Below are 21,966 nucleotides of genomic sequence, written 5' to 3'. Positions count from 1 at the left end.
CCCTACACAACATCCTGTGCAAGTGATGAAACCCATGCCACATCCCTGTCATCTTCGTCATTGATGCAGGGAAATGAAGTTATGTGTCTGATGCACAAGGTGACTATATTAGTTAACAAGTACTTGTGTAATGCAGTGTTGTTATGCCATGCCACTTGTAGTGGTTACCGACAAATACTGTATACTGGCATTTGTCATGAGTGTGCCACATACTTTTGTGTACCTTATGTTGTCTGATGTTGTAATGGCTGTATAGCTACACAATAATGGTGTATCATGGACTTGTTTTTGTTTCTGTTTCAGGAGTCTTTTGGGATAACCTATGGATACACAGCAGCAATAAAGCAACACAGGTTGGCATGTCAGCACAGTAGAAATATGTATTCAGCAACGTACTGCACTATAAGTGTATGGCTCCATAGGTTCCTATGTGTATAACAATCTAACAAGGACAATGCTGGCATTCAGCATACTCATGCATACCTAATCTGTGAAAAGGTCTGCTACCCTTGATAAGTGTCACCAGTGTTTTGGGAACTAACACATCTACAAGCTATGGTGATGGAGATGACCCATCTACAAATATCCTATGTCCAATACAGACAGTTGCCCGACACCAGTTATGATTGTTGTGTTCTGCATCCCATTGTATAACCTGCACATGATGTGTGTCACAGCAGATGTGTGAATCACATGCATGGGGAGCCTCTTTCATGTAAGGTGTGCTGCCTGTGTTACATTCTTGTCTCTCCAGCATGTACTATGTATACCACAGTGATGTAGTAGGCATGTAGAACAGGTGAGACATGTGTTAGTTCTGTCATGGATACACGGTAGGTACACAGTGGGATCTGACACCTCCCTATATGGAGCCATATGTATCCCCTCCAAAGCATTTAGGAAACAGACTACACATGTATGACTGTCACTTGGACTCCATAGGACATGTTATCTATACTGTGTATTGGTGTACCATGGAACCTATGTGGCTCCTACATTTGTACGATATGCCTGTGTACTGGCAGAGCAAGGGTGCCATTGCATACCATGATAGGCGTGATGACTGCCACATTCAGAATAGCAGTGATAGTTTGGGATTTACATCCCAAACCTGTTGGTATGAGTTGTACAACAGTGAATGCATCCCCACATCTAACCGACAAGTGAAAGTCAAAGGCTACATTACTCTCTGTGTCCATAACTCCATGTGTAATGGCTCAACTGTGTGCAGTGTGCAGACACTACAATATTTTTCAGGGGTGGATGATTTCCCACAGGATAGTATTATGCAGTCACTGGCATTTAGTCTTTGTCAGTGGTTCAGAAAACAACTGACTGTGTCTTAGGACATCCTAGATAACTGTTGTTTCTGTATGGGATTCTGTGACAGCTCCTAATATGCAATCACCTGCTAATGTACTTAGTCAGAGGTCACTGACAGTGGTTGTGACTGCAGAATGGGAATAGGTAGACAGGGTACCCCAATAATGGAGGATGGTGAACTCCATTGGTGACTGGTATTATTGCAGTGCAGGTCTCCCAGTGCTATCTTCCCAGAACTTGACTGTCAGACACTTACCTATCCACCAGCTGACATAACACTCTATACATGATATACACAGTTTCCAGCAAGGCTTGCTGGCTTAACATTGTCATACACATTGTCAGGTCATTGTTGGTGGAGTGAGAAGTATGTCCGACATCCATTGCATAGTGTAAGAGTCAATGGGCTCTGTCGGTTACAGTCAGTAAGCATGATCTGGACTTGAGAAAAGTAATAGTGTTTGGTCCAGTGTCAGTAGGTGTACAACAGTATTAGTGCTCATATCCATGCTAACTCCTATCATGGCATTTCAGGTGACATGACTCAGAGATCTGGGGACAAGTAAGTGTTGCATTTACTTCCAGCATGTTGCAGAAAGAGAGTCATGCAAGGTGTCTATACAGAGCACAGACAAATACATTAGGGAAGTGTAATATGCACACACTGTGTTGCTTAGTCACGCTGTGGCTCACTTGCTCAAAGGATGGTTCAGTCCTTACCTACAATGCTCTGCAGTAGTGCCATGACAGCTTCACATGTGGAACCAACATATTGCATCATATGTTTACCAATATGGGTGAACAGCACAACCCCCCCCCCCAATATAAGGTATTCCCTGGTGGGATCTGTCCAAAAATCAGTCTCCCTAGAACTACCAGCATGTACCCCCCCTTGCAGACAATACAGACATATATGGCAAGAAAGCCATTTATTACCTCCTGTGGGATGGTTGACATAGCATAACTGTACCTCCCCCTTCAGATAGGACAGGCAAGTATGCAGAGCTCTACACCCGTGCATTATGTCAGCAGCATTACAACTGCATGAAATCAGCTGTACGTGACAGGAGGGACACAGGCTTGTCATGGCTCAGCAAACCTGACTGGTGGACAAATGCCATTAACAGGCTGTACAATAACAGGTGGACAGTGCTGGGTGACAGTTGAGGTGAGTGTGCCCCCCCTAACATGAAGGCCCTTCATCCGCAGCTAAAAGATGCACGTAGTGTTGTTGTGCTGTTGTGTAGACACAGTAAGTGACAAAAGTAGCCACCCACACAAAGCAGAACCACAACGCACAATGTAGTTACATGTGTGACCTCAAAAGACAGGCTCAAATTGTCGGTGACTTCATATGTCATGATGCCACATATGATGCTCTGTACTCATACCTAACCTGTACTCCCACACTGTCTGCGTCAACTACACCCCCTTGTCCCCACCACATATGACACATGACATTCCTACAACCTGTCCCATAACTTCCATATTTATAGAGCAGTTCATAACTGGCCTCTCATTGGATGATACACAGCATCTATTGCACATGCTAACATTCCAGGCTGCATTACACATGTGATATTATGAGGACTACTAACACAATTGGTAAACCCTTGCAATCATACTGACACCACTGGCTGCACACCACCTGAATGGACAAGGGCAACTGTGATACCCTTGCACAAAGGTGATGCATCTACTGATCAACATAACTATACACCCCTTTGTCCACGTATCCATATCTGTATGCTATAGGGGCAATCATCATGGAGCTGATCAGCACGCATATATGTGATCTACACACAGTTGACTGTACACAATTTGGATGTGTGACAGGGGGACCATAACTTTTACACATGGTGGATATTTCCATGGCAGAAACCAAGGACCTGGGTGAGGGTACATCAGGGTGTACAACCCCTTAGCTGAGCCAAGCTGTCTGGCTATATCCCCTGCTCAGGAAACATTTACAAAGCACCCACTTAGGCATTCATGATACTATCATTGTAGGGATCATTAAGTGGCCCATTGATGGCACACATACATACCATAGGGACATCCACCTCCAACAGCTGATCTGTAAGCAGCAGTGCTCAACAGGGTGCAGTCCTGGGTCCTCTACTGCTTGGAATCCATTTAATCACAATACATGTGACTACTGACTGACTGTGGCTAACAATGTTAGCTGATGCCTGCAAATTGTGTGCACTCATAGAGTCTCTATGGTATGTCACTATCCTGCAATAAAGTTTTGCGAAAACATACCTGTTGACATACTAATGGCGATAAACTCTGTGCAAATATGTTGTTGGTTATCATTTCCATCACTTAGACCTATGTACCTGGTAAGTAGCACCTCAGTCGCAACATGTGATGTACATACTCAGTGGTGAAAGAACTGGGCATACAACCTTGCCACACAGGTTTCACCTAATGTGCCTCAGATCACCATGTCTCTATAGTGATATGGCAAGAATCATGTGGCATAGCTGAGGCCACAGTCACCAGTAAGTGACAAACTCATATCTTCAAAGTACTCTTCCCTCAGCATGCCAATATCTGAGTACAATTGTCATTTGGTGATGTACTTTTCCAAGCAGTACTGGCAATTGCACACAGCAGTATGGTCCCTCACCAGGACACTTCACATCATCAGTATGTGTTCAATAGGGATCATCTGCAATGAGTGTCATTGTCACCTGTGGCTTATAGACTACTCAGAGATGATCTGTGCCTTGCATACGGGGCAATGTGTGACCCTGCTTAATTGCATATACTGCCTATCTGTAGGAGGTATAGTAGATGGATAACTCAGTGTTAGGACATTAACCTCGTATGTGATGCTAGTACTACATGCTTGCGGGAGAGATTTGTCTAGCAGACTTAAACATACCCTTGAAACAGAACCCTGCCTAATGGCATACAGAGCACATCAGTGCACCTCAGTACATGCCATCTGTATGATTGGCTGGGCGACCATCATCTCAACACAAGGCATCTGCCTGTGTCCATCTTGGACTGGGACAATATGTGCTGATCCTGTGACTATGGGTATAAATATATATATATGACTGTAAGGGCTGTATGGCCATTATGCTAGAGAAGTTCAAACATCCTATGGTTCCATAACATGATGTAAAATGCTCTAACAGGCTCACATGCAAACATGGCTATATTGAGGCTAGCACCACTTCCCATCACTGTGTATAGAACATGCCAAGGGACATACATAGTGCAAGCTGGCTGTATGTAGATGAGAACACTTACCTATGTTATGGTACACATTACAGATCACAGTACGTGATGCACACAACTCACCTCACATCTGCTAATACTATCAGTTTAGGACATATTTGCTTAATGACATCAGCAGGCCTTGTTGTGGTCAGTCCTTTGGGTGGGGCACATCACATGCTACAAATAAAATGCTACAAACCCTTCCCATTTCTAAGTTACCAAAGTGATCATATTTATGCCATATGGACACACACACAAACACACACACACACACACACACACACACACACACACACACACACACACACACACACACACACACACACACACACACACACACACACACACCAAGAAGCCTGAAGTGAGATTAGAAGCTCTACCTATGTAGTCTTATGCACTATATCTCACAGAACTTATCACACATGCCACAGCTTAAAACTGGTAATACCTCTTAGCTATGGTAGTCTTAAGGTTGATGACATCATCAGGCCTTGTAGAAGAAGGCAGATTGGAAGCAAGCAACAAGTTACAGGGCCAAAAAGTGCATAACCATTGCAGGTGGATGGCCCATGAGGGCATGGCAGTTGTTCTGCAGGGGGATACACACACATGCACCAAAGAGCCTAGAAGGAGATTAGAAACTTATCTATCTAGTTGTACACACTATAGATCAGAGTATTTATTGTACACACCACAGCTTAAGTCTGATGGTACACTGTCAGCTGGTAGTCTTAAGGTGGATGATATCATCAAGCCTTGTAGAAAAGGGCAGTTTGGAAGCCAACAGCAAGTAACAGGGCCAAAAATTTCATAACCATTGTAGGTGGATGGCCCATGAGGGCATGGCAGTTGTTCTTCAGCGGGATACACACACATGCACACCAAGTAGGCTGGAGTGAGATTAGAAATCCTACATATCTAGTTTTACACATTATAGATCACAGTACATATTGCATGGCCCACAGGTTAAGTCTGTTGTATATGTGATTGCAGGCACAGTACTTGTGCATTAGACAAACTAGGCTTGTGTTGAACAGCATTTGTGACCTGCAGAATGGTATTGCTTCATACTGTTATCTGGATCTAGTGTCTTAGCAGTGGGATAACTGTTATTATCCTAGCTATGTGCCTACAGTTACCAGTATGGCCATATGTGGCTGTTTGCACTTAGACAGGCAAACCTGTGGGCAGAAACAATGTGCCCTGTCCATGAGTGCATTGACAACATTATATATTACACCACCTGCTCACCTGTGTCTGTCTACATGGTGACATCCAGCAGGCACAAGTGTCTGTAGCTAAGTGAATTAGGTACTGTTGTGCCCTTAGTTTGGCTCCTTTGAGCAACAGTATGGATGTGTGATAGTACAAATTATGTAGAACAATACAGACTTCCACACACATATTTATGTATATAACAGAGATGGATATATACGTGTGTGTGTGTGTGTATGATATGTATATGTGTTATGTAGATATATAGAAAGAGTCTATGTATCACTTTAATATATATATATATATATATATAAATAAATAAATATATATATATATATATATATATATATATATATATATATATATATATATATATATATATATATATATATATATATATATATATATATATGTATTGGTGTATATCTATTTAACACTACATAGAGATAGATATACTATGTATGTGGAGCAAGATAGTGACAGATAGATATGTATGCATATATATCTGTATGTATAGACATAGCTATACATAACAGGTCATAGGTTCATAGGTAGGTACTAGGCTATCGGCCCAAGGGCCTACGTAAGCCTAGCCAACAAGGTTCCCTAGCTTACGCCACCCAAGAAAGTTGGTTTCCTGTGCCACTGTCAAGCAGAGACACAGAAGTGATCCCTGGGGTGTATTTCTTATTTCCCATCCACTCATCAAGATTTTTCTTGAAGAGTGCTAATGAAGAACTTTTCTTGACATAGATGGGTAGCTTGTTCCAGAGTATGGGAAGTCTTTGGGAAAGGAATCTATCCCTCCAGCATGAACTATTTATTGTGGTGACAAGGTTCAGGTCCCTAGAGCGTGTAGCTTGGAGGGATTGGGATTTCTTTAGGTGTAGCATGTCCAACAGCTCTGGGTTTGACATAGCTTTATATGTTAGGCAGAGATCACCTCAGAGTAGGCGATATGCTATAGAGTAAAGCTGGAGGTTTTTTGAGGCAGTCAGTGTAGGGCATTTGTTTGAGGCCAGTAATCCTCTTTGTGAGGTACTTCTGTGGCCTTTCCAGCTGCAGCAGATGTCTGGTGAGGTACATCCCAAAAGGGACGTTGTACTCTATAATGGGTCTAATGAGTGTCGAGTAGAGGGGAACAATGACCTCTTTTTTCCTGGATGAGAACCCTTTTATGATGAGGTGTGCCATGTAGAAGGACTTCCTGACTACTGTGGCGATGTGACTATCAAAGGAGAGACTACTGTCCACTTGGGTCCCAAGGTCTCTTATCACACATTCAGTGTTACGTAGATTGCTGCCTATGTGGTAGTTCATGGGTACAGAGTTTTTACCAAAGGGGATGACACTGCACTTTTTGGCATTGAGCTTGAGGCCACGGCTCTGACACCAGGCATCTGTCTCAGCGAGGCCCTTCTGTAGGATGTCCACATCATTTGGGGACTTGACTATAGCTCCTAGTTTACAGTCATCTTTGAACGTTGTTAGCCAGAGGCCTTCTATGTTAGCCTGTGCTTCAGAGAAGTAGATACCAAACAGGAGAGGTCCCAGGACAGAACCCTGTGGTACTCCACTTGTCACTGCTTTGAGGTCAGATTTGGAGTCTGCAACTTTTACAGTGTGGGTTCTGTCAGTGAGCCAGTTGGCAACCCATCTTGTAATGTAGGGATTTATACCTAGTTTAGTGAGTTCAGCTATAATTCCAGAATGGGGGATGGTGTCGAAAGCCTTGGCGAGGTCAAGATAGGTTGTGTGAACCACCTTATCCTCATCTACGGCTTTGGTGACTGCCTCAAAGAAGTCAATTAGGTTCAGGAGGCATGATCTGCCTTTCACAAACCCGAACTGGGTGGGATACAGAGTTTGGAGGTCATTTTGACGAAGGGGCAACAGAATTGCTCTCATTTTAACTAAGTGTATGGTCATGCCCAGTGGGACTGTCAGTACTTATAAAGTGTCTCCAGGCCACACTTACCTGTACTCCAGTCCGGGATTTTGTGTGTTACATACAGTGGCATCTGTTCCTGTTTCTGCAGTACTGCACTTCATTCAAAATGTCCATGGCATTCCTCAGTTGTCTGCTGTACTTAATATGTGACAGATGTTCATAATGTTACAACACACACAAACTGACAGTCTGTGAAAACACCAACATCATAATATCTCACATGCAAAACATGTGACTACTTCCAGATTAGAACCATCAACACCATCACCCATGTTAACTTTTCTAGTCAACTGAGCCACACAGGGTGCCAGAGAAAGAGGAGTCATTCATCACATAATCAACATCATAAATATGTACATTGTTATTCCTATGTTATGTGTGACATACAATGTGTGATCGAGTACTATGTTACTGCCCTGAGATTGCCTGGTCTGCTGATATACCATGATGACTTACTGTTAAAGCGGTTATATGGGAACACTGCTATGTTGGGGTGGGGGATCAACAGCACATGATCTGCTGGGATATACAGTTGTCCAAATGTTATGTCAACCCACTGTTTAACATCTCCCTTGACTGATGTAGTGAATATTCCAACTATGAGGCCTAGTAATTATTAGGGAACACATACTATTGGACTGGGTATCTGTAGTCCTATGTGGATGTTACTCCTGTCCACATAGCCCATAATATTTCCTTGCATAAATGCAGCAGAGCCATACATACAATACCATATTACAATAATCCTTACAAGTAGTGTGTAGGTTAGAGACTTACCTTGCAAAAGCAACAGTTGACAGAACTGTAGTTCAAGGCTAACACTGTGTGATGCAAGCAGTACACAGCCAATACATGGATAGGTACAGGTTTTGTGGGTTGCCTGACATCAACAATTTTTATATATGTATGTGAGTAGGCGTAAGGTGTCAGTCCCCTAGGACCCTAAATTGTCAGTGAATGTGCTATGCATTGTCTCTTAGCCAAGCCCAAGGTGTACTGGGCATGTCTATGTCTTCCTACGGGGACATCATCAGTGGGTTCCTCCTCCGAGTCCTCCTTTGACTGTAACTGTGGTTGTGGTGACCTAGGCACTGGTGGGGGGTTGTGTATCCCTTCCTTTGCTGATCCTGCTGCAGCTGTTTTCACAGGATCATATTATGTAGTGTGGCATATACTACTGTGAACATATGTGCACATGTGGCTGGAGAATATTGCAGGGCTCCACCAGATATATTGAGCCACCAAAACCGTGACTTCAGAAGCCAAAACACACACTCTATGATGTTCCTAGTTTGTGCATGTGCCTCATTATGGCTTTCTTCCTTGGGTGTGTGTGCATTTCTGATGGATATCATCATCCACAAGGCGTGGCCAACATTCCCCAGTAAATGGCCATGTGGGATGTCCCCCCTAGCAAACATCTGCTACTGACAGCTGTGATGCATGCCAGATATGGACGTTGTGATAACTGCCAGGGCTGCCAGCACACACATTCATGATAATCCTCTGGGCATTGCACATGGTCTGGCAGTTGATGGAGTGGTACCCTTTGTGGTTGATGTACATTCTACCATCCTCACTGGGTGGTGACTTGATGTGTACATGAGTGCAATCGATGGCACCCAGTACCTCACAGTAGCAGTGTTGCATATTGCTGGACCTCACCTCAAGGGTGAGGGGAAAAGAAATTTGCTCACTGGCATGTAGTAGCGTGGCATCAATGAAATGGTGGAGTACCCTGGATGCTGATGCCTGTGAGACCCCCATCAAGTCCCCAGTTAGTCTTTGGAAAGTACATGTAGCTAGTATCCTAAGGGCTAGCCATACCTTTTTTCCCAGTGGGATGAGTTCCTCTTTGTTGGTTCTGGGTATGAGTTGAGGGCGGCAGAGCTCAGTGAGTTTTTGTAGTATGTCCTTGTCCACCCTGTAGTGCTCTACAATCTCCAGCTGATGTAGCTCCTGGAAGGTTACCCTGGGCCTGAACACTCTTCTCCTTCTCTGTCTAAGCCTATTGTCAACAGCAGCAGCAGCATTGACTTCTGCATCTAGCACATACAGGTGTAGCAGACATGCAGCAGCCCCTGACAGCCCCTAGAATTCTCTCAGTTAAAATCCTCAAGTGTGTACTCTAATGGTGCAGAGTATGGGAGACAAATCAGATCATAGGGTGTGTGCATACTTTATCATGCTCTGCTGTAGGTGCTGATTGTGTGATTGGCTACCTATGATGCATTCCACCTGCCTAGTATATCATTAACATTATTTAATGGCCCTAGTTTAAGTTAAATGGGGGTCAAAACTAATTAATATATCATTGGCTTTTAGAAACACTCAGCACTGCATCACGCCATGCAAGCACATGCACCATAGGTAAACAGAACTTAGCACTTAGTGTACATACCCCCCAGACTTCCACGCTTAGCATAGCAGTGCATTGCTCAAACATACAAAAACATCTGCCCCTTAACTAAACAAAGCTAGCAAGTTAATGCAAGAACACAGCATGGCGGCATACCATGCAAACAGGTGCAGCTAAGCTGAAATAAGCTTAGAAGTCATTAGACACACCCTTCCTTGATGTCAGCTACCTCCTCTGTAAACACCTACATGGTTCTCTGCCTACACAAAGGGGATATGCGGACACGATTACCCCTTTATGTTATTCAGTAATTCCACCTCATTTGCATAGGGATACATGCTCACAGCCTGGAAACTACACACTTCATAGTCCTGCCACATTAGCAACAGCACCAATGCACCACTGTAGATACTCCATGCAGGGTCCTGTAACACATTTCTGTCACATAAAATTAATTTTGTTTTTTTTTTCAAAATTTGTTTCAATGTTTGCACACTAACATACCCAAATTATTAAAAAAAATTAAATTAATTTAACTTCTTTCCTTTAATTTTTCAGACACACAGGAGAATAGTTCTGCTCATATCTGTATGTGGTATGACATTTCTGTCCATATATCTACATTTTTACAGCCGCTTCTGTCTATCTACACTCCTCTACACAGATTTTTTCTGTAAACACTACAGCACTGACACAGGGTCTGAAGAGCTATCTGTTAGCTTGATCACTCTACCTGATTCCTTTGCATGAGATTCACGTGCTTATGAGGTAATTTGCATGCGTCTATTAGATTTGAAAATAATGAGGGAAGTGTTTTGCTTTGCAGAAAGTGGGAGTTTGCTCCGGAGGCATAGGATTCTTTGGGAAAGCTATCTGTCATTCCAACTACAGTTTTTTTATATATTTTATGTTATGTATTACATCGATACTGAGGTCTAGCGGTGTTATCCATATATATATGTATTTGTTACATTTGTATATTGTCATCAGTATAACATATATATATTTTTTACATTATTTATTTTTATGACCAACATCATCTTTTTTAGATATGTTATTAGTATATACTCTTGAATATAAGTTATGTGGATTTTTTTATCATATGTGGATTTTGTACAGTTCCTTTTGTACATTTTTGTTATGTTTTTTTAAAGTTTTTTTAAAGTTATTATTGGGTAGCTTTTTGGCGCCAAACAGGCTTTTTAATGAACTAATTAACTGTTATCATGTGGTTCTGAAGAAGTCTGCTTTTGGCAGATGAAAGCGCTAAACCTGGTATTTCCTTTTGGAGCTCCGTGTAATTTTTTATTTGCTTTATATTAAACAAGTTTATATTGCCTATGTGGTCTCTGATTTTTGGAATTTTACTCTTGGATTTGGACTTTCACTTTTACTCGAGCTACTGGGATCACTGTTTGGCCATTTGTTCCTGTTCTTTGGTTTACAGTTGCTTGGTCTATTCCAACAAGTCCTATTTATATTGCAGAATAAATTTTGGTCCCTAGATCTACTTGTTTTGCTGATGTATAGTAGATCAAGCAAGACTGGGTCTTTTGAAGCTTTGTAAACCAGACATAAATCACCCTGCAGAAGTCTATAAAAGTCAGAGGAAACAGACAAGGGCTTTTAGATGCTCTTTGGAACATAGAGAACTTATACCAGAGACTTTTTTAGTAATGAACTATTGGGGGGTTTCTGATTGGGTTAGCTGTTTGGATAAGTACATACTGCATGATAAACTATATTTTAGTGATGGCTTGGTAAAGGATAACTGGAGGGGAATGATGACTTATTTTGATCAAGTGCCAATGTCATTAATAATCAATTTTGTAAGACTGAAAATATGTGGGGGTTATACCAGAGTTAGTTTTCCATAAAAGTTCTTGGGTTTGTGCTGATAGTGCCAATTTTAAATCTGGGTATTATTATTATTAAGTTTCCCACACTGTATAATTCTACATTTATCAAAGTTTAGCTTTAACTATGGCACCATGAGTTTGCCCAAACTAGTCCCTCTTGGTGGAATGTAATGTATTCAGGAGAGTTGATGATGTCTCTGGGCTTGTGATCATCTTGCAAACCTGGTCAGCCAGAGGACTTTAATGTATATACCAATTAGAAGTGGGCTCAAAACTGAACCCTGGGTTATGCCACTGGTGACAAATCTCTTAGAGGTTAGAGTGCCATTTGCCTCTAATAGAATGGTGTCTGTCAGTGAACCATTTGGCAAACCAGTGGGTTACATGGGGATTTATATTGCATTTGACCAGTTTATTGATGACTGCAGTGTTTTTACTTACTGTACCAGTGTATTTATTGATACGCATGATTATTCCTACACATGAAATTGTGCTTCATAAGGATTCTTTGAGTGGTTTATTGTTATATCTAAAGACCCTAGAACTGAAGATAAGGAAATCTGTCCCTCCTTGACTATGGTACCAGCCCACTGTGGACAGTCCGTTCTTGCTTGTGGAGTCTACTCATTTTAGACATCTGTCATGAAGCTGAAAGTGTATATTCCTAATCCCAGATGATGTTCCATTCATAAGATTTCCAAAAAATGTATATTATTATTTTGCTAGTACGCATTAATAATTCAGGAAGTTTCATTTGGAGAATTAAAGCTATGAGCTTTATCATGTGCTGTATGGTTTGAGTCCTGCAGTCTCTATTTGCCTCCCATGTGACCCTGAGTTGATTACTTGCCCAGAAAGTGCTCCTAGTCAGTGATGGCGAACCTAGGATACGCGTGTCAAAGGTGGCACACACCACAACATTTTGGGTGACATGTCAGCGATCAACAACACCCGAGTTATCACACACACTGCTTTTGCATTTGTTGCTCATGTGAAGTGCACTGAATTATTTTGTGCCAGGAGGTTTTGACATACCACACCCAAATGGTTCACCATCACTGTCTAGGTCAACCTAGAAAAAAAGGCACTTGTGCTTTGTATATCCACCCAGTTAATAAAATAAAATCAATAGGGTTATGTGTTCTTTCCAGAGCACCTAGAACTTTTATTGCAAGTGAAGACCCATAACAACCAAATGGTATTACCATGTTGCAGCTTCCATTCATTATCTTAAGAGTAATTGACAACTGTGTCATAACAAGAGTGAATCTTTTGAATTTAGTGCAGTTGCTCTAAGGACTGTTAGCCAAATGCTTTTCTGAACAGAATTACAGAACTGATATGCCAATCACAAAAAAAATAAATAAATAAAATCCCAGACATATTGTGTGAATGACGAAAGTACCTACCCATCTCTTTCATAACCTGAACTATTCCCCTTTCTAGTTAATCATTGCATCTGGGAGAAAAGGCAACATTTCCTCATGACTCTAGAACAATCAGTTTCATGCATTCTTCCATCTGTCTCACACACACACACACACACACACACACACACACACACACACACACACACACACACACACACACACACACACTATGAATTTTGCAAAGTCCCAGCTACAATCATCTCACACCCTGACTTTCATCAGGTGCTCATTAGACACCCCACTCCTTGACAAGTATATCTTTCCCAGATCAGCTACCATTCTTCAGTCCACAGTATCCCAGGTCATTGCATCCCATTTGGTTTCAGCAAAATTCTGCTTATGACCTTCATATCACTGCAGCAGACATTATAATGGCGGTTCATATGAAGGCTTTCAAGAGGACAGTTCAGGTATAGTTGTCTCAGACTCTGGATACCATTTACTATCACATTAAGATCTCCAAGTTTTGCATGTCTCATTTAGTGTGGTATCTGAGCATTGCCTACATAACAGCAAGAACTCCCTTCCAGTTATGAACCCCTCAAGCATCAGTCTGTGGATACATCTGCTCTGGGGTGCAAAGGGCACTTACATGGGAAGACAACTCTGTCCATCTGTCTGTATATTTCAAGAGCATCAGCTTCACAGCCATGTTCTGGAAAAGTGAGCCATTCTTCTTACCTTCACAACCTTTTAGGATTCCCTCACAATAGCCCTGATAGTCATACACTGAGCACATGATAGTAATATGACATTTCAACAAACAGCAGGGGACAAAATAAGAGGCCACGAGAGTCTGGCCATGGAGTATTCAGTCCAACCATTTCCTCATTCCCAGCCACATTCCATCAACTGCTGTCTGCTGATGCCACAGGAATGGTTTCTCAAACAACAGTTTTTATGGAAACTGTTTAATCTGTGAAGCAAACAACAGTGTTCCTTTTTTGTATTTGTAGCCAGTGCCTAGTGCAACAGCAACTTTCCTTCACTCCAGAGTCACTCCCTGATCTTCTGCATTTTTTTAATCTTATATGTTCCACAGATTTTGGAGTTGCCTTCATTATTTAAGTTTATGGAAACAGTTACTTGGTCTACTTCTTGTATGGCTGTCAAACTCCTGTGCTCTGCTAATAAGTAAGTCATTTATGTACATTTACCTTGGAAACATAGCTTTTGCTATGGATTTTGCAGTCATTGCAGTTATTAACTCACACTGGAAATATACCAATGTGATTATTTTACATAACTTGGAGAGAAAGATTTTATGGTACAGACATCCTATGAGTTGACTGCTAAGAGGTCTGACTCCAGCTATTATAATGTTCTAGTGCTATGGCAACCACCTATAAATAAACTGTAGCATACATTAAGGGTGTTTCTACAGTTATAATGACCTTCATAGCATGTTAGCAAAGAAGGCAGGTGTTAATAGATATAGCATGCAATGTCTTTTTATGAATACATTTCAAAATGTACTCATTGCTTATGTTAAAAACAGTTATGTTTTTCTTATTCCTGCTTTTGAATTATTAATAAAGTTGTGGCATACAAAATATGGTGAGTCACTTGCAAGTTACTTCACACACTGATTACACTGAAGTGTCACTTCCTGTTAGTTTTTCCATATGCCAGTATCTGTGCAGCAGCTACCTGGTCTTTGTTTAACACTGTTGCAGGATACTGTAAACTAGATATTACGGATCCAGCTTTTCATTTGAGACCTCTGTTATCTGTGGGATATTCGCATCAGGAGGTCCACTCAGAAGGATTAGGTACTGCTTAGATAGGACAGAACTCTTCTTAAAAGATACAAAAATTATTCCATAACCATAATGATAGGTGTTTAAGAAGGTCTGTTCTCTGTAATATACCTTCCTTTCATCTCCCAGTGTTGGAGTAGTTTGTCCAGTTTTCTTTCCTTTTCTCTTTCTGTTTTATTTTCTTATGTTGTTCAGCTGGTCCTAGACAAGACCTAGAAGGGTAGCCCTTCACAGTGAATAATGGGAAAGGAAAGTGTTTCAAGCAGCCTGTGAAAGTTTTACCTCCCAAAAAAGAGTAAAGCCTGTGGAATTAGTCCTACTTTTTTCAGTAGATGGACCTTCTTTTCACATATCTAAATATATAGTAGTAGATCAATCTCAGTTTTCTGTGGTGCTATAGAACATCATAAGTTTCATGCAGGGGAACATCATACTACACCTCTTACTTAAAGATAGACAGCCAACTCTTAAGGTCACTGCATCTCATGGAAAAGGATGGAGCAACCTCAATGAAATGGGAATGTTGTTCAGTCAAACACTTGGCTGGATGAACCGCCATTCAACAAACTCAGTCTCTGCAAATGAAATTAATCCCCAGCAACACATATGCCCTACATTTTGTTAATTAACTGACTCATTACATTAAAAATTTAAGTAATGATTTCATCTATGTATCTGGTGTTTCAAAAATGGTTTTAAACAATAAATATTATTTTTGTTCTGCCATAACCATCTTTTCAATTTGAATGCTTAGCTTCTAAAATTAATCTCAGGTGTTTGTTTTGAGAGAATGAATATCTTGTTAAATTATTTTTTTTTGAGAAAATGAATATCTTGTTGAAATTGACTGTATTCTCTAAAATCATTGACTTTTTCTGACATAACCAATCACACGTTCACTTGCAAAGGCCCAAACACCCCCCCAATGCTAAAAATGTAATTAAGTTTGGTAAGAAGAAATTCCCCTTATGGTTACCTCCCAAGTTAAGCCTCACTTAAACAATTGGTTGAAAAAAACTGAAAAATTGAGCCTGCAGTTTTGTTCAGTTACCTTCTCCCAACATAAATTTAGTTTCATGGTTGAATGCATTCCTCAGATTATACATGTTTAGAAGGGTTGAAGTGTCAACTGGTACTATGTATACACTCTTTCTCAAGTTGCTGACATATGCAGATAGACAGCTAGGTAGAGAAAAAAATATATATGTGATAATATGAGAAATATTTTGAATGGTTATTTAAGCAATAACCCACGCCTGGGTGTGGGTAATGCTGGATTTACTCACGGTTGGTGTGGTTTGGTCACGAGGGCAAAGCCCGAGTGGCCAAACAAAGACAACCCTGGGTAAATCCAGCATTACCCACACCCAGAAGTGGGTTATTGCTATTATACAATGACATTATTTAAGAAAAATAATACTTACTTTTTTTAAATAATGGCATTGTATAATGCTTCCATGCTGCCCTTCCACAGTTGTCTGGTATTCTGCGGCAGTTCTGATGTACTGCACATGTGTATGCTTATGCAGTACATCAGAGCTGTGGGTGGAAGCAACGGAGAAAGCAAGATCTCAGTTGATTTTTACAAAGTGTCTCGCTATGTTAAAGGAGTTTAACATAGCGAGTCAGCTTTAAAAAAAGCAATGGAGAAAGGAAGATCTCTGTTACTTTTTTTAAAGCTGTCTTGTTAAGTTAAACTCCTTTAACATATAGAGACAGTTTCTAAAAAGCAACAGAGATCTTGCGTTCTCCATTGCTGTAAAAAAAAAAAAAAGACATACTAATGGAAAAAGTCCGGGCGACCGGACATTTTTCCATTAGTATAAGTCTGATTTACAATGTGCACACTGACCATTCAGTGTGCACATTTTGGAATATTAATGGGGGGTGGGTCATTGTGTAATAATTATTTATACATTAGAATTTCTTGAAAATACAAGCTTTATATTTTCTGGTTATTAATTAGTTTCCATTGGGATGTCATGCCATGTAATGGGGACATCTTTTTTTTCTTTTTTATGAGAAAAACTGAAGGCAGTGAGAAAAAGGTCAGGTAAGCTGCAGAAACGTTTTTATGAAAATAATTTTTAATGCATTCTTTATTATTTTTGATTTAGTGTAGCTCCCTTGAATGTGTAGCTGGAGCATTTATTTAATTCATGGAGTGGTCTATAAGAGTGATTTAACTTATTCATCTTGTTTGATAGCTTTGAATTTACTTACTCAAATGAGAATCTTCTAGCAAATTATTATTGGCCTAAACTGGAAGTCCACTTCCAGCAGCCCAAACAATCTATAATGCCATGCAATGAGGCTATCAGGGATCACTGAACTCAGTTTATAACTGAAGTGCTTTACAGCAAAATTATTGTGACCTTGATGGGGGAATATTTAAGATGAGTAGGTAGGAATGGGACAAGCCCCCCTCAAGAGTTATAGGATGATAGTGGTGTGTGTGTATGTGTGTCCAGCTTCATTTTATTTTTTGCCTTTAGTAATTTTCGGTTTACCCATTCAAAATTCAGCTGTGGGTATACCTTTTTTAAGTTATTGAATGAAAAAAATGAAAAAAAAACAATGACAGGCTCCGTGATACAGTTTGCAAAAATAAATACATAACTAAATAAAGGGCAAGCTCTGTGATGCAATTTGCAAGTGTATTTTCCTAAACACAGCCAAAGGAATGGACTAATGCAGAGAGACTTGATGAAGATTATTTTGTATGTTTTAAGATTTATTTTAGTGTCTTTTTGGCCCCTGTTCTCCCCAGTGACACCCATGCTCATCCTCGTATATGCCAGTTCATTCTTCCACACTTCTTTTTATCCAGGGACTCTGGGAGGGGAAGACAAGAGCTGGGATAATAGCTGTAATTCATTAGGGCTTAGGAAATGTATGGTGCTTCTAACTCCCTTCAACTGATGACCAGCAAGTATGATTCAGTGCCTGCTACACTGAGCAAGTGAATGTGTGTGCTTCTGCACATGTGCTATGCTAAGTTACAATGTAATAGACGTTTTAGCAGACTTACACCCCCAAGTCCTACCCTCTGTACACAGTAAGCATATGTGAAGCCTCCCCAGGTAGTCCTTCTGCAGTGGAACCTTCCGGACCATTTACCCGCTAGGCCAGCATTAACTGCTTATTCTCATTTCTGCCCAGGTAGCTACAGCGGTGCTCAAACTGTCAATCAAAAACAGGCTGTCTGTGGCACAATCATGGCTCTATAGCTGCATGGCTTGGAGATGTTTACTATATTGTAAGTTTGTTAAATTCCCATCTTCAGCTTCTATCATCTGTAAAAATATTTTCTTATATCACAAAATACAATATGTTATACTTTAGTATTCATGACATCTTCAAGAAACCAACACAAAAGTATTTGCCTGTGTGACAACCGTCATCAAACAGAAATGTCAGAGTTTCTGATTAGATTTCATGGAAAAATATCAAACATCATGGGTGTTGCAGCTCCCAGACATATCAAGGCCCCAAAGAGATAAAAATAATTCTCTAATTGACTGTAGTATTTCTTCTTAAGGCTTAGCATGATAAGGAAGCATGTCTCTAATAGTCTTCTATGGTATTCAGATTGTATCTTACCTATATCTTTATCATCAGCACTGTGAGTAGGAACATTAAAATATTAAGGAAACTGACATCACAAAGTATGATTTTTAACAGTAAATGAACTTTCAAATTTTTTGATTTTTACTTGTTCATAAAGGAGTAGCTTAAACAACAGTTCTGACTACTTTTGTCAAGGGTGTTGGCTTTTTTACTTTTTGAATCTGTGTTATTTTCGATTATATTCAAATATTTTGTCATTGCAATAGAAACATAAGACCTAACATTGCATAAACTCTTGTCTGTTCATTTTTAATCTCATTACATATAACCCTATTTGTCTTTAGATTCTGACAACTGTTGGAGATGCCCAGAAGACTATTGGTCTAACACCGTCAGAGATGGTTGTTTTACAAGAGTTGAAGAGTTTCTTTCCTATAATGATGCCATGGGTTCAGTCTTGGCATTCATTGCTGCTGTCAATGCGTTGTTGCCTGCTACAGTACTACTCATCTTTTTAAGATATAGAGACACTCCGATTGTAAAAGCCAACAACCGTAATATCAGTTACCTTCTGCTGTTTGCTCTCACACTGTGCTTCCTCTGTTCTTTGATATTTATAGGTCATCCAGTGAGAATAACATGCCTGTTACGACAGGCCACCTTCGGCATAGTCTTCAGTCTGTGTGTATCCTGTCTGCTGGCAAAAACTGTTACTGTAGTGATTGCCTTCAATGCAACAAAACCAAACAGTAGCTTAAAGAAATGGGTTGGGCCTATCCTGCCTAATGCTATTGTACTTGTCTGCACCATGTTTCAGGTTATTTTGTGCATTCTTTGGTTAAACATTTCTCCTCCCTTCCCAATAAGAAACAGAAATGTACAACATGATAAAATAATTATAGAATGTGATGAGGGGTCAGTCATTGCCTTCTGGTGTTTGCTGGGGTACATGGGGCTTTTAGCCAGTGTCAGTTTTGTTGTTGCTTTCCTGGCTAGAAAACTACCAGATACTTTTAATGAGGCTCAGTTTATCACATTCAGCATGTTGATATTTGTAAGTGTGTGGCTTTCCTTTATCCCAGCATACCTGAGCACCAAAGGGAAGTACATGGTTGCAGTAGAAATCTTTGCAATCCTTTCTTCCAGTGCCGGGTTATTCATTTGTATATTTCTGCCTAAATGTTATGTTATTCTGTTGAGACCTGAGATGAATACAAGAGAATATCTTATGGGGAAGGTAACAGTTAATAAGTAAAGACAGGAATATGCCATGCAGGAAAGTATGATTGTGTAGCATTCAGTTTTTGCTTCCTTTTAGAATTTAATCAGTTGTCAGCAATCACAGTCAAATAAAATCACCATTTGACAGGTATAATTATATGTCTTCTATCAAGAAATTTAGCACCAGACTTTCTTTGGTTAATTTATATTATTCATAGTATAAATTATAATGAAGAAACAACAGGTCTATAAGCAGTAGTGTCAAAGAATATAGATTATGTAATAATAAAAGCTAAGAATTAAGAAAGTAGGTAAATGCCATGCTCTTTTGAATATATAGAGAAGTTCATAGAAGTTTCAGAGTAATTAACAAACTTGTACCTCATTATAATGTAACAGGATGCAATGCAGCAGGTAACATGTGAAAACATTACTTGGCTTGAGTATTGCAAGTTTAGTAATGTCTGGGTTTCAATGATACCACTGCTGGTCTTGTGATGATTTGAAATGGCTTTGGGGGATGCTCCTTTTATCATAAAAATATTACTTTGAGAACTGAGAGAATTTAGATTCTTAAAAGATTCTTTTAGATGAAAAGTTAGTCCAAAGGAATTTGCTTTTCAATACCTTTAATTGTAAAAAAAAAAAAAAAAAAAAAACTGTCAAAACTGACTCATGAATCATGAATGACTAGATCACTCCAGTCAACAATGGTGAGTCAGAAAAGAAGTTGTAAGCACCAGTATGCCAGATATGACAATGGTATGGCTAGTGACATGACACAAATAAAAGTTCTGCAATATACAAATTAATAGTGGCTCATAAACTCTCGGTCTACTTTAGATCGACGAAAAATTAATATATCGAACGGTCACATGAGCGTAAATGCAGGAAGACAATATTAATTTTTTTTGGATCGCAGTACAGTGAAGATCGGGATATTTGCCCTTTTCTCACTGTAGTGCGATCTCGGAGTTGGAATATATATTTAGTGGGGGGGTGCGGGGGGGGGGCACAACCACCACAATAGCGATGTAAACTTCCTGAATTTGCGCTCATGTGATTGACATTTTGCATTTTCATTTATATAATATAGACCCTAAACTCCCTGGCACTCTAGTCTGTCTGTCTCTTGCAGCCTTGGACTCTGCCTACCCTAGATGCTACCCTAGATAATGACTACACTTCTCAATGGGGCACACATTCAATGTACCAGAACACAAAATAAACACAGAGCTGTCCTATTCTACATCTGTGTTCCAAAACTTTGAAACGTATTGTCCTATAAAATTAGGTCACAGATCTTTTCTAATTGTTTATAATGACATCAGCTCTACAGATGATGTGAAATTACCTGATATAATGGCCATGACAGTCACTCCAATGCCCTTATCCTTTCTAACCAACCATACTGCCTCCACACCTACATTGTTCTGCTCTGATAGCAACTATAAACCCCTCTTTACCTACATTCTAACATCCAGTAGCTACTACACACCCCCACAGCCAACTAATAAGAAAAAATCTACAACACTGCCAAAAGATACACCAGCCGTTTATTACATCAAAGACATACTGAGCACTTTCACCCATCATTCCGTGATCTTCTTCAGAGTAAAGTGCATTGCAGCTCAAATTCAAAACCACTGTTTATTCACATGCATGTGACATAGCTCTCAACTTTCAACTTTTTTCTTCAGCAGTCAAGTCCAGAAAATGAAACATTTTTGGGGGGGCACGGCAAAAAAAAGACTGATGTATAGTGTTTTATAAATGTATTAATATAGCTTATACTTCTGCTGTTCACACTTTGTACTGTGAAGCTTTTCTCCCTGAGCCTCCACTGAAAATGGGTTTCTGACCCACTTGGACTTTCCCAGTCACCAAATGTCAATAAATAAATAAAATACATAAATTATTAAGTGTTCTTAACATGGATACCAAAATACACCTCTCAAGCTTTGCTCAGGAGGTGAATTTCTTGACATCCATGTCTCAAACACATAATAACCAGGTTATAAATGGTGACCCAATCATAATC

At 40.0% G+C, this 21,966-nt stretch overlaps 1 protein-coding gene across 1 annotated transcript in view; it reads left to right on the top strand.

Moving 5' to 3' along the window:
* LOC122790582 (extracellular calcium-sensing receptor-like) overlaps window positions 1-20,100 on the top strand; it is a 168,325-nt gene extending 148,225 nt beyond the window's left edge. Inside the window, exon 6 of the mRNA XM_044058107.1 lies at window positions 19,049-20,100. Coding sequence (XP_043914042.1) covers window positions 19,049-19,959 — 911 coding nt within the window. The 3' untranslated portion in view covers window positions 19,960-20,100. The remainder of the gene's footprint in view (window positions 1-19,048) is intronic.
* The last annotated feature ends 1,866 nt before the right edge of the window (window positions 20,101-21,966 follow it).

This window comes from Protopterus annectens, chromosome 16.part0 (assembly GCF_019279795.1).
Source record: "Protopterus annectens isolate FY-2018-M chromosome 16.part0, PAN1.0, whole genome shotgun sequence".
Taxonomy (NCBI): Eukaryota; Metazoa; Chordata; order Ceratodontiformes; family Protopteridae; genus Protopterus; species Protopterus annectens.
The sequence above is the reverse complement of the archived record's forward strand: the minus strand, read 5'-3'. Positions and strand labels throughout refer to the sequence as shown.